Below are 14,575 nucleotides of genomic sequence, written 5' to 3' on the forward strand. Positions count from 1 at the left end.
TAATAATAAACATATACAAGCCAAAAACCGCATACAACACAAATTTAGTTAGAAAAACCAAAAGAATGAAAAACTTATCGCCGTATACGGGAACCCAGGTGCCTCTAGCCGCCCTAGTCGGGCAAGAGGCAGAGAGTGAAGTATCATGGCCGATCAGCTGACCATGTGCTGGGAAGGGAGGTAATTCATGGGTGAGTGTGAATTTTAAGTCCGCTTCTTTTAGAGAGGAACTTCAGGGGATTTTGGGTGTTCCACTACCTTTGCCAGGAAGAGGAGATAAGCATTAAGCATGAGTCAGGATAAGGAAAAATAACATTCATTCACCATCCAAAGGGACATAACTCTGACCATATTTGAAATACAGGGATGCGAAACATGAAAATTTAATATTTAAAAGAAAGAAAACAAATCCAAGAAAAGATCAATATTTATTCAATACAACTGTATAGGCTTAACATGAAATTGTGTTCATAATTTCAGCCTGAATTCTAATACTATATACAAATATTTTCAATTAATGAGAAACAAGCCCTCCTCTTGGCCAGTTTTATATCAGCCTAACGGCATTGACTTGATCACCCTTAAACAGGAAAGAAAGGAATGCTGGCAAGGAACATCAGCTGAAATGTCAGAATTTCTAACCTACAGACAACATTGTCCTAAAACGGTTTCAAAACAGTTGTCAATTAAAATACTGAAACTGTTTTCCACCAATTCATTAACTAGTATGCCACTTTACAATCAGCTGGCATTATGTAAGACATGACACATGACAGAGAAGTCAAGAAGTAATGCCAGGTTGACACTCCGGGAACAGGGTGGCACTGTACAAAGTGATCTTAGCGCAAAGGTTGTACGGCCCATACCTAAACAGAGATTAACTGCAGTTGTAGCGCTAAGGCTGTTTTGTACCACATCACCCTCCAGCTGACTTCGATCAATGGTAAGGGAATTTCAGAGAGCATCTTTAAATGAGTGAAAGAATAAAAATTCTTCTTTGTTCAAGCAACCAAATCAACTAAACGCTGCTGCCCGACTATGTTAACAAAAATTTTTTATAAGGGCTCAGTTTTTTAAACAAACATCAAACATAGCATAAGGTATGCACAACAGACATTTGGGCAATTCAAAATCTGATGACCACATCCACAATTTAAGGGTGCTGGCTTTAATTTTCTATGATACTTCAAAAGCTACCGATGAAGAGGTCGAAAAGCTTATTGATGAAGAGGTGGGCCAAGCTTGAAGCGAACTTGTTGAGACTCATATCCTTTGACCACAGTTCGAAGTTGATTGAGACACAGTAAGCTATTAGAGTGAGTTGGATTTTACACTGCTTTTAACAATATTCCAGCAACATCACTGCAGGGGACACCAGAAATGGGCTTAACACATTGTACCCTTGTAGGGAATCAAACCTGGGTATTCAGCATGACAAGTGAACACTTTAACCACCTTGCCAGCTACGAGAGCCTGTTACTAAAACTGAACAGCTAACAAAAACCTGGTGTTTGTTTTGATTAATCAGCAGTTGACCTGACATATCACAGTGGTTGGACAGCAATAACTTATGGAATGAACTTGTTAAAAGTTTATCAACGATGTCACAAGTGTTTGAGGTCACTTTCAAGTCCGTAAACTTTGGCCTTGAGATTCTTCAGTTCTCCCATCATTTTCTTGGACTTGCTGGCTGTGAAGCGGACATTCCGGAGCACCTGCATGTCCAGATCATCCGGACGTTGAATGTCCATGTCCTCCGTAAAACCCAGAGTCACCTGCAGCAGCAGTGTAATCAGAGATGAATATTCACAACAGAAACATGCTGACTGGTCACAAACTTTCCAAATTGGAAAGTTTAACCATAAATTGTATATTCATATACTTATCCTATCTCACGTTTGGCAGCTCTCCTCTTCCTCTAGGACCATGTGTGGAAACATGCTATGTTGAATCAAATCTTGCTGACCTCTGACCACCTGACCTCTGCCCCCACACTGACATCGGCACCTGTCAATCATCTCCATAACTGCGTAGCATGCACAGATGATCACATGACAATCTGTGCCTGTCATTCTCATTCGCTGCAGCTTCCAGTAATCAGTGATGCGGGGCAGGTTGGGTGAGCATCCATCACGTGAGATAAGATAAGCATATAAATATACAATTTATGGTTAAAATTTCCAAAATTTTGTAAACTTATCCTATTTCACATTATGCTTTATCCAATAGTTCAACTCCACACTTGTGATGGGTCGTTACAAATAATCCCTTTGCCTTAGTGGGCACTCCCGAATTAATGTGGTTTTCAGCCGCAACTTTTGACAAGCAAAAGGACGCAGTTTGGCAAGTAAGACCTGCTGCCCCATGATTTATCAGGTGACCCCAGTGATCTGTCAGTCCCTGCTTTGAAACTACCCCCACAGACACACACTGGAAGGCGGTGAAAGAGGGAAAAACCATGTAGTTCAACTAGTTTATCATTCAGTACCAATCTCCCTAACTTACCAAAGGAGAGAAAGGACTTAGGTGCAGAACGCTTCGAAAACCATATAGGTAATCAGAAATCAACACTTCACTGACATGACTGCTTGGAGAATAGAGGTCAATAAGCAGAGTGTCGATCATCTCTGCATGTAACTAAAGACTAGCCTCACAGTCTATGAAGGCATAGCTATGAGAGTGCAGACACGGCCTAGTTCCCTAGGCGAGAATGATCTAAAAACATACCGAGACGTGGATTACATCGATATCTTTAGTAGGTACAGAGCAAAACCAACGGATAGGAAGGATTGCTTCATCTGCGAATGCTGGTCGACAACAACTGCTGCACTATGACCAAGAGATCAAATTACATGAGATGTTCCATATCAGTTACTGAGACGTCCTGTAGGCAGTGCGAGGTGAACACACTATCCGTCTGCCAAAGCATTCTTCCATGATGGCCTGGAGGGAACAGTTCCTGTGAAGAGCCATTTTGGAAGCGAATGCCACAGTCTCATGAGGTCTTGTCACTGAAGGTGGAGGAAGGTCAGTAAAGGCATATGCACGCGGGATCATAGATGTCATCCAAAACACCATGGCAGTTGAGAGATTTCTAAGAAGGAGGCAGTGGATAATGGGATTAATAGTCGCTTGCACAGCCTGTGGATGCCTGTGGATGTGCAGTCCGGCTGTCATGGTAATTGATTCTTGGCAAGAAAAAACCCACCACAAACCAAGGAACACTTTGGCATGCCTTCTTGGCATGTCTAGACCTCTCAAAATGTACCCAAGAAACATAAAAAAATGTGCAACTCAGAAAGACCATCAGCTGTAACCAGCTAATAGACAAAAAAAAGGGGTCTTAAATGTGACATGCTCGAAAATCTTTCTCCTCCAAGTAATCTGCTGAGGTCAGATGATCAAGTACAAGGGAAAGATCCCAAGCTGAAGGCCGGAATTTCGGGAACTGATCAGCAAACTTCTAAAATCTGATGAGAGATTGGAGCTCTGGGGCCATGGACACCTTCACACTCAAGGCCATCACAATAACTCTGTTAAGGGCAGTCAGGTGAGTAGATGTAGAACCTTTGAGCTTTCTGTGGTGATGCCATAGTTGGAGATGTTGTGCCCTTCATCTTGCAATACACTTCAAAATTCTTCCACTTGTGAACATAGAGTGACCTAGTGGAGCTCCGATACACTACAGTAATGGCAGTATCCTTTAGCTGTTCGCGACAGATGTAATTGTGCCAAACATGAAGATGGAGCGTGAGCAGATATCCATGCAGAGTGCAGTTGAACCATTAGTTTGAGCCGATCGAGAAGTGGTACCGGATCTGGTTCAGCAAGTCTGAAGCCCTACAACCAACTGCTGGCCGGCCAGTAGGCGCAACCAAAAGCAGTGTCATCTGCTGAGTTACTTACAGTATAGTAGGATGAGAGAAAGAAGGGCCACCGCCCGAAAATCGTAAGGGTTGAAGTTGTGCCACGGAATGGTTAGGGCATCATGATCCCAAGCCAGGGCCCCGTTTCACAAAGCTCTCGTAAGCCTAAGATCTCGTAACTATTCTCGTAGCATCCGTATCTCATGTTACAGTGTAGGAGGCATAATGGCTACGAGAAAACTTACGAGATCTTTGGCTTACGAGAGTTTTGTGAAACGGGGCCCTGATGGTCCAAAAGTAAGCACCAAAACGGTAATACTGCAAAGAACCAGCACACTGTAAGCAAGCATCAAACCAGGAATGAGCATGCTCTAGACAAAAGTGCCGAATATGGGGCAAGCAGTGTTCTGAATAAAGAGCTTCTTTGGGAGCAAGCGACACTCTGCACGATGTAATTGACGCTGCAGAGGTAAACGACACACTGGAATAAAGCAGTGGTCCATAACCAAATGGCAGGGTAATACGCCGCACTTGACACCAGTAGAGTGTAAGAAGTAGATGTAGACCTCCCCACCAAAGGAGAAAGTGCCAGACAGAACTGTGCACTCTATGAGTTAGCACTCTGTATTGTTGTTAATGTTAATCTGCTGTTGTTAAAATATTCCATGTATAAATTCTTGCGAATGACTTAAGCTCTCAAAAATATCATGATGCAATTTGCTGGTAGAATGCAATGAGTAATCAGCAAACAACCTGTCCTATCTTCGCTTTATTATTCACCACTTCATATAAATTAACAATAGATCTAGGCAATACACATATTAAGCAATGACAACAACGTGGAGAATGACTAATTACTAGCTTTACTTGTACTCAGGTGTCACATGTCAAACAATGGATACCTGAACAAAAGTCACTCAATCACTATGTCTGATACTCCAGACAGGCGCCAACCACGCAACACACATTTCTTGGAGACTGTTGGCGTGGATAGCTTTCATGACACTTATCTGGAGATCAACAGCTTCGCTGACACTGACTAAACTGGTCCTTCATCAGTGCCAATTTATTAGAGTCATTCCATTTAATTTAATCCCTTTGAACTGTTTTAAGCTTATATGGCCTATGCAGCAAGTGTTGTTTTTAGGAAAACATCACTGATTGCATACATGCAGAAGTACTCCACTAAATGGTGTTCAAGATTAGCGGCAAACTTTAATATGTGATTGGATTACTTCAGATAAAACTTTCAGATGCAAGTAAGCTTTGAAACTGTCAAACTAAACTATGTTTTGAGAATTATGCAAGTCGCAAAAATATTGTGACACAAAAACGTCTGTTGGTTGCCACTCTCAAAAATATCATGACGCAAAAATTTCGTGATTCACAGTATCTCTCATCTTCTGGTTGTATTCACTCTTAGAACCTACGTCAAAACGTCTCTCTATGCAATAAATAAGAAGTTGTCATGTTTAAGTTTTACATTCCATTCCCAGGAACACTGAGAGTAAGCACCAATCCAGGCAATCCAAGAGTACGCGCCAAACTGGGGGTAAACAACGCACTGGCTCAAAGTGCTGGGTCTAACCAATGCGGTGCTCTGTCCTGTGGGAAAGCGATGCACTGAAATGAATCTATGACCCATAAGCACTGTTTGTAATAAGTACAATAACATTCTACTTCATATTGCATAATGTAAATTCACTTCCCATTCCATAATTTGCATTGGTCCAACTTAAATACACGAGCATGTGCAGTTTGGACACAGAAACAGCAACCTGCATCGTGTCTGAGTTATCGTAGGCTTAAAAACGAAGTGAAGACCTACCATTGAATGAGAAGTTGGACACCAAATGAGAACGGTACACGAGCAGAAACACTAACCAACAGGAAGTGAACTTGATATAATCACTGCATTTGGAGTGATCACCATATATAAGCTCGCACTGTCACTGTAGGTAAAATGAATACGACTCCAGAAAGAGAAACGATGCCAGCAGTCTCTTTGTCCGGTGATGGTGATGTATGGTGAGCTGGTAGGACGATCTTGCTTCAATGTAGAGATGATGAAGGACCCTCAGAAACCTCCGGCGCTCCCTGTCAGCCACTCATCCTGTGTCCATTCCATGATATAATACGAGAAGACGTTTCCCCATGATGAAATTAAGTGACAGGTGGGAGACAGAACATACACATATTCACATGGTGTAGCGACAAGGAAGAGAATAAAAGGGACAGATCATCACATGATCATCTGAGCATGCTGCACGGTTGCAGAGATGATTGACAGGTGTCTAAGTTGGGGTGGGGGCAGAAGTCAGGTTGTCAGAGGCCAGAAAGATTTGATTCACCTTAGCTCATAGCATGTTTCCACACATGGTCATTGAGGAAGAGGAGAACTATATAATGTGAGATAGGATAAGTTTAAAAATCTCCACTTTCAAAGTTAGGAAAGTGCAGTCCAGGTTTTGAAAATTGAAGAGACAGTACATAGAAATTGTGGTCAAAGGGACATAATAAGGGAACATACTGTACAAATTATCTCCCCCTACACTATGACTAGAGGTTCCACTACACTATATCAGAATCACATGCTCCCCAAGTGATGACCGTATGGAAACAACTGAAGCGGACAAAGGCCTGTTAACAGCTGTGACTGGATGAATTAGTGTAAGATGTTTATGTGTTTTAAATACACATCCATCCAGTAACTGAAACTGATCACAATTTGAAGCATATAGTGTTGTCATTTCTATCACCATGACTTATGCTATTGTGTGCAAAGACATTTTGAAGCAGGTGACATTTGGTGCAGAGATGGGGGTTGATGTGTTCCACTTCCTGTGCTCAGAAAAATCACCGGACAAGCTGGACAGAATTTGTGTTGCATTGCAGTTTTGTAGTTTAAAGGCCAGACTGTACCCATATGTACATGGAATGGCTGTTGATAGCCTGGATATTTTTTTTTTAAATATAGGGTTACTTTAGAAGTCTGTGGGAAAACATTTGGTGCCGTGTAACCTAGAAATAGTGGTCAAAGGGAGATAATAAGGAAACATAGTGTACAAATTATCTCCCCCCACACCATGACTAGAGTATCTAGGCAGTAATGACCTCAGTCCTAACAATATGTAGTAACTTTCATTCTGTATTCACTGAATTACAGAAGAAATACATATATTCCAAGTGTATAATTAATTTTACATAGTAAAAGTAGGTCAGTCATGATGCTGAGAATTTCTTAATGAAAAGACAAGAGCTTTAGGAGAGACAGTTTCAAGTCTTGTCGGATTTTTTGACATGTGTTGGTTATTATCAATGCCACACTGATCAATGCAGCTACAATGGAGGCTTTCAAAACCGGCACCTCTCTAATCTGGTATGCTCTAAATACTGGCACTAGAAGTTGGACCCAACAAAAGCTAGTTAATTCATGATCATTTATACGCCATCTTATCAGGCATCAGTCTATTCCATATTTCAGTACAACAAAGACCACCCAATTAATTTGTATACTAATTATATATACTATATTACAAAGTATATTGCAAAGACGAAAGAAATAAACTTTAAATAAAGTAGCGCTTACCTTATATAACTGTTTCTCGACATCTTTCAGTCTGCTTCTAAGATTTTTTATGTCATTCTTGAAGCCCTCGACCTCCAGATTGCGCCGCCGTTCCAGGTCTGCGTAGCGTTGGTTCATCAGCTGCAGGCGCTTCGTCATCTTGTCACTCCGATCCTACACATCAACAACAGGTACTATGTGTCAACATGTCACAACACATGTGATTTCAGCAACTAATCAGTCAGTTTGAAGGAGATGGTGAATATGAGAAAGATTATGATGAAAAAGAGAAGGATGAGAAAAACAGGAGATGGTGAATATGAGAAAGATTATGATGAAAAAGAGAAGGAAGAGAAAAACAGGAGATGATGAATATGAGAAAGATTATGATGAAAAAGAGAAGGAAGAGAAAAACAGGAGATGATGAATATGAGAAAGATTATGATGAAAAAGAGAAGGAAGAGAAAAACAGGAGATGATGAATATGAGAAAGATTATAATGAAATAGAGAAGTAAGAAAAAAACAGGAGGAAAAGCATGATTAGGATGATCGGGAATAGGAGAAGAGAAGTAAGAGGAGAAGAAGGATAAGTACACTTAACAATCTAATTATTCATGAATAGTCTCATTTTTTATTCTCCAGTGTTTCCATGGCAACATGTCAATGTATTGAAATATATTGCTATTCATGTATTAGCACTGCCATATATTTGGTGAGTGAGTGACACTAATTGTGCAAATGAATCCTATCTAATACTACATTAAAAGTCCCTAAACATAGATGTTAGGGTTCTGATGACAGCAAAATCTTAAAATTAGGTTGCATGGTCAAGGATTTTATTTTTGTTTTTAAACAACTGAAAGTATTACAGTAGGCAATTTTGTCATTGAATAACGAAGGAAAACATTTGTTGTGAATGAAAGTCTGTGTGTATATATTAATATAAACCAGAAAGATAATCCTAGAAATTTCATAGTTCTTTACCTAATAAATTGGTTCTCGGAAAAGACATTGCAAATACATACTGTTGGAAAAGCAAACTGCGAGATCTCTGTATACTGTGTATGTCATGCAGTCATACAAATACCAACTGTACAATGTCAGATACAATAAACCTTTGAACCTACTAGTCCCACGGCACTGTGCAATATCCATTTAGTTGTGCAAGCAAATTATTTTTTCAATAAACTAAAGGGGTTTTGTACACATGCAAAAAAAACCTGTCTTTCTTAATAAACAAAACGTGGAAGGGGCATGAGTGTTACCTTGAATATCTCCCGCGTGACGTCGCCCTCCTCCCTGATGCGTGACAGCTCGTCCTCTAGCTGTATGACCTGTTCCCGGTACATGTCCCCCACCTTCTGGGACTGCTGCAACTGGTACTCCAGAGACTGGTGGTGGTGGGAACACAACACAATACTCCAGTATCAGTGTGAGTATGGGGGTATAACTAGTGTGTTTACACTAATCACAGGGTTCAAATTGGACATGAGATCTGACATGTGTCAGCGAGTCTTGATTTTCACAAGTCAGCTAAATACAAAATTATTCAGGAAACAATTAGCATTTGTGAGCATTACGTACTTACGGAAACAGGAACAATGTTACATTATCTGAATGGGAGGTCACAGGTGATTAGTAAGTCAGAAGTAATGTTTACAAAATCTCCCACAAGAATAAAAGACAAAAACACACCATAAAGCAAACATTACTACATGGAGTTGCCTGATAACGTAGATGGTTGCATACCTGAAGTTCTTCAGCATAGTGGCCTCTCTCGTAACCTGCATCAGTGACGTTGATGACTGTGTCCTTCCCACTGGTAGTTAGTCTTTGTTTACACTCGTCCATCTCACGAAGTAAGTCATCCTTCTCCGCCATCCATCCCCGCTCGTTGGCTCGGCCCTGGTAGCGCAGTTCCAGGAAGTCTTTTGTACTATCATATAGCAAGTCTTGTGTTTTATGTAATCTGAAATATAGCAAGTTTAAATCTATAATACTAACAGTGCTTGACCAAGCCTAGATTAACATTACAAAACTTTCATACTGAACATCAGTACAAAGAAATTCACTCATCACCAAACATGATCACATGAAGGACTGTGTCCATCAGCTGATGTCAAATTGAATCCTTAGATGTTTCCCTAAGTGCCATACTGATTGAATTAAAGAATACATACACATACTGACAAATTGACTAATAAGTCTACCATCAATTATCAGTGTCGATATACATATGAGTGTGTTGCTTTGAATATTTCAGTGTATCAGCTAAATGTGGGTGGAAAGTCCAGAAGAAATGCAGGTCTCAGTTGCTCACCACATCAGTAAAACCCAAGAACACTGGTACGGTTCTCATGTCCATACTATTTCAAGGGAGATAACCTGAGGTAAGAAATTTCAAATTATCTCCCCTTTGTCCAGGCCTGCCAAGAATAGCTAGCATGTTTTCTTGGACAAATCTGCTGGAGATTTTCTACAGGAAATCATCCATAATTGCATCTGGTGCAACCTTAACCATTAACCTTGTTACACCAGAAAAAAAACAGGTGGCACTTGCTGCTCATGGCAGAGAGGGACCTGACACTAAGCAGGGGACATCACTGTAATGCTGATGCCTTCACAAAAATTCTTAACTATTCACATGAGGTTTCTTAAATGGCCTTTGCCACAACACTTGTGAAATAAACAAGCATCTCACTTTCTTAACTTTCCATCCTGCAACAGCTGCATTGCAGGGAAATCCCTTAGATCTGGGCCTCCTTATTGTAGAAGGAGGTTGGTTTATCTATGGGTTCCAATTTTATGGAATGTGTTTTCTGGGGGAAAGAAAACGACATCATACATGACTTTGAGTGAACAAAAAAGAAGATGACTTTGTCAGTAAAGACAGTAGGCTTGCAATTAAACATCACTAGACAAGTTTGTTTACCATTTCAATTCTAATTTGCTTTTGCTTTCCATTGTCTTATATGCAGGGATAAATATTACTCTGTGTGTGTTTGTCTCTTATACAGAGCCAGAAATAGCTATCAGATTTATTGGTGATTTTCAGGATAAATTCTGATGCAGTGATCGGAAAAATCTCATCAAGAGAAGTATATTCTAGCATTATGTATTTCGGACTGCAGGTTTTGCTCTGTTAATATTATTAAAATCTAAATATTTTAGATATTTAAATACCTACCTTACCATAGGTCTATAGCATATTACCTCAAGCTTTGCTTAATAGGAGATCTGACGGATTTGAATTGCATTCAATCTTGAATGGCTACCTCGCAATCATGACTGTCAGGATACAGAAGTATCTGGATCTCCCCACTGCGCATGCACACAGACTCCACGAAAAACTTCACTTTTACTTCCCGGTCCGAAGAATCCGAAGTGGGGAGGAGCATCCAGCGCTGGGAGGGAGTTACCGCCCTATGGTAAGGTAAGTATTTAAATATCTAAAATATTTAGATTTTAATAAATTTTTTACTTACCTTACCATAGGTCTATAGCATATGGATACCACAGCTAGGACGGTTGTGACGGATTCCCGAGCACCTGTAGCATGTAGTAGATTCCCACATATGCCTCGGGGCAGACGGACCACTACTGATACTCAAGTGTGATGATCTGCCACAACATCCTCTTCAATAGGGAACTGGAACAAAACGAGAGTAGTAGGTCACGTACTAACCACCGGAGGGGTACAGTATCTTAACTCATGTAAGTACAAGACCCCTATAGACCAAGGTAAGTATCCTCATACCTTAAAGGGCGACCGGACAGGTAAGTTGCTGAGGTCCAAAAGACTGCAATCCCTCCATGTCCGCTACTGCCAGGTCACGTAAATAGTGACTCATGAGGACTGTCAACGACTTCCAGAAACACCCCGCCATGGTGTCCGGAACGGAGCAATTCCTGTGCAATGCCGTAGTTGACGCTGATGCCTGAATCCCGGGGATTATTAGTTGTCAGGTGAGGAAGATTCTGAGCATCATACGCAGTTAAGATGGTCTGCCTCAGCCATAGCTATACAGTGTTTCAGTTGACTTCACCTTTCATCGATGTTGAAATAGGAAGGAACAATCTCTTCCTACTTCCTCGACGTAGTGCTGACTTCTTGATGTACAATTCCAAAGCCCGAACTGGGCATAGTAGCTGTTCTTCTCTATCCTCTGGCCCGACTATGGACGACAGAGGCGGGATAGTAAACAACCTGTCCGGCTGGCCTGGTAGCGGATTCTTAGCCAAAAAGTCCCACAAGAGTCCCAAACGTGCCATGCCTTGTCCAGTCTGTTTAAAACGGACCCTGGTCACGTCTAATGCGTGAATTTCTTACTTTGGCCGCTGTAGCTAAAGCCAGCAAAATACTGTTTTCCTGCTTAGTAAATCAAAGGACATCCTCTCCAAAGGTTCATATGGACGACCTCTCAAATGTTGTACAATGTTCAAAACCTTCAAAGTACAATATTCAAAACTTAGGACGGTGGTCGGAACTTTGCCTTCTGGTCCTCCAGTTTGAATGCCTTCAGCATCGAAATCAACTCTGGAATCTTAGCGACCTTCTTATCACCTTTCACAGCCAACACCGTGTTTAGAGCTGACAGATAGGTGCCGATCACACTCCCTCTGAGTTTCTTCGAGCAGCGCAGGTATCGTAAGAACTCAGCCAGCAACTGGGGTGATGCTGTGAGAGGGTTCTCGGACTTCTCGGCACAGAACTTCTCAAAGGTAGTCCACTTATCATCATAAAGTGATCGAGTAGATGCTCTATGCGCCTTGGCAATAATCTTTGCTACTTGCAACGAATAGCACTTGGCCTCCAAAGTCCGATACAGATGGACCAAGCGCACAGACGAAACCTCGCTGGGTCCGGGTGTAACGTCCGACTGTGGGGATGACGCAGCAACTGGTCCCACTCTGGAAGCCAGAACGGGTTTCTTCCTGCGAGATGGCATAGCTCTGGGAACCACTTGCTCGCTGGCCACCAGGGCGCGACCAAAAGCAGTCAAATCCTCACTGGTGGTAGGAACGTGTACACGTCTAGTCCCTCCCATGACAATGACAGAGCATCGGTTGCCCAAGCTGCTGGGTCTGGTACCAATGACACGTAAATCGGAAGTTGAGTGTTGAACCTTGTGGCGAAAAGATCTATCAGCGGACGTCCGTGCTATTGGCATAGGAGTTGGAACTTCTCCGGGTGGAGCATCCACTCGGTTGGAGACTGTTTTCCTGGTCGAGAGAGCGCATCGGCTAAAACATTCCTGCAACCCAGAATGTGTCCAGCTCTCGCTTCGATGTGGTTTGCATCACAAACTGGCCAAGAGAAACATCTGATCTAGGAGGGACTTGGATCTGGTTGTTTCTTGCTTCCGGATTAGCCACACCACAGTTGCGTAGCCCGACACGATCATTACTTTGGAGTGTCGCAGCCGAGGCGCCCAATGACTTATCGTCCGAACTACCGTCTCCATCTCTAGGTTGTTGATATGCCAAACCTGCCTCCACGTCGGACCAAAGCCCATAGGTGGTCTGCTCATCTAATTGTGCTCCCCAACCCTGAAGAGACGCGTCAACGAACAACTCATGGTCCTGCATGAACTCGCTCAAACAAACTCCTTCGCAGACATTTGACCGGATCATCCACCACCGCAGGTACCTGTGCAGGTGCACTGGAAGTAGCAATCGTGTCTCGATGTCGTCTACTTGTATATATGGGAGAATGAACCATTGCAATGCTCTTAGCATCAAGCGTCCTCTGCGAGTTAGGTCTTGTGCCGACATTAGGAGGCTTAAGAGTGACTGCTACTCCCTTAGGCGTAACAACTCCGACAAGGCTCTCGTCACAAACCGAAAGATCTTCTCCCAAAGATCGATGGGAATCGGTACTCGATTTCACTGCATCTGGAACAGGCATCCGATGAACACTAACTCCTGAATGGGCAGTAACTGCGACTTCTCTCTGTTTAACAGCTACCCCAGTTGCTCCAGAAGATGTATGGCGAAGTCCAGTTGTCTGCGTAGCAACTGAGGTTCACTCTGATTGAGTAGACAATCGTCAATGTAGAGGTCAAATTCTATCTGCCGAAGATGCAGATAGCGAGTAATGGGAGTCGTAATTCTGGTAATAGCCACGGGGCTGTAGAAATGCCAAACGGCAGGACTTGCCACTGGTAATGATGACCCTTGAGAAGATCGGGACATGTAGGTAAGCGTCTTGAATGTCCAGGCTGCATATCCATGTCCCCGGCGTAAGTTTGAAACGTAGCTGTTCCAGGGACACCATCATGAAGTGTGGTGGCTCTATCAGATATCGCTTGTTGTGTATCATTCAGAGCTTGTTGGAGTCTTTCTTGGGGATGAGGAAGACCGGCAAATAAAAGCCTGGTAAGAGGTGTGGATCCGGTACTTCCTCGATGGCACGCTTTTCCAGCAGCACTGTGATGTTGTCTCTCAACAACAGACTCTATGACTCCGAGTACATCCGCACCTCTGAACATGATGTTAATGGCGGGGGACGAATCAGCAGAAGTTTGTAGCCTCTATGCAAAATACCAGTCACATAAGGATCTCCAAGGATGGGCCAATTCCTCCATTCTCCTGCCTACTAGCGTCGGGAACACCGGCACAGCTGGGGGCGGGAGGACCCAGGTGGCACCCTCAACGTCTAGAGTAGGGGCGCTTACCTCTCCCTCTACCGGGAGTGGCTGGGGCGTCCCTGTTTGAATCAGCTGGTCTGCGGCCGTCCGAAGATGCAAATCTCTGGCCTCGTCCTCTAGTGAAAGCTGATCTAACTGATTCCCTTCCCTTCTGCCTCTGTCCTGTAGTCCTGACTTGCCTCAAAAGGCAGAGGATAGCGCTTCAAATGCCGACAGTGATACTTCAGTGTTACTCAGGTCGGCGTGCTCCTTGTACATGTCCGGTATAGCATCACCGAGGAGCACTTGAGAGGAAAAGGGCGCTCTTGTCAACTTCCTTTTAAACTCCTCTTGCCAAGAACAAGCCTCTTGGAAGCCTGTTCTGCGAAGCACAGTAGTCATGGCTAAGGCTGTCCTAATATGGCCCAACAAGTCATGTAAAACTTTGCCTTGCCAGATGAAAAGCAATGATAAGTGTTCCACCCTCGACTCATTCTGCTCGGTCAAGTCC

At 42.7% G+C, this 14,575-nt stretch overlaps 1 protein-coding gene across 1 annotated transcript in view; it reads right to left on the bottom strand.

Annotated features, from left to right (window-relative positions):
- Nucleotides 1-415: 415 nt before the first annotated feature.
- Nucleotides 416-14,575, bottom strand: part of LOC137296122 (coiled-coil domain-containing protein 77-like) — a 57,415-nt gene continuing 43,255 nt past the window's right edge. The window contains exons 7-10 of the mRNA XM_067827813.1: nucleotides 9,185-9,404; nucleotides 8,701-8,826; nucleotides 7,456-7,608; nucleotides 416-1,775 (exon numbers count right to left, since the gene is read on the bottom strand). Of these exons, the coding sequence (XP_067683914.1) occupies nucleotides 1,605-1,775; nucleotides 7,456-7,608; nucleotides 8,701-8,826; nucleotides 9,185-9,404 (670 nt within the window). The 3' untranslated portion in view covers nucleotides 416-1,604. The remainder of the gene's footprint in view (nucleotides 1,776-7,455; nucleotides 7,609-8,700; nucleotides 8,827-9,184; nucleotides 9,405-14,575) is intronic.

The sequence above is a fragment of the Haliotis asinina genome, chromosome 9 (genome assembly GCF_037392515.1).
Source record: "Haliotis asinina isolate JCU_RB_2024 chromosome 9, JCU_Hal_asi_v2, whole genome shotgun sequence".
Classification (NCBI taxonomy): Eukaryota; Metazoa; Mollusca; class Gastropoda; order Lepetellida; family Haliotidae; genus Haliotis; species Haliotis asinina.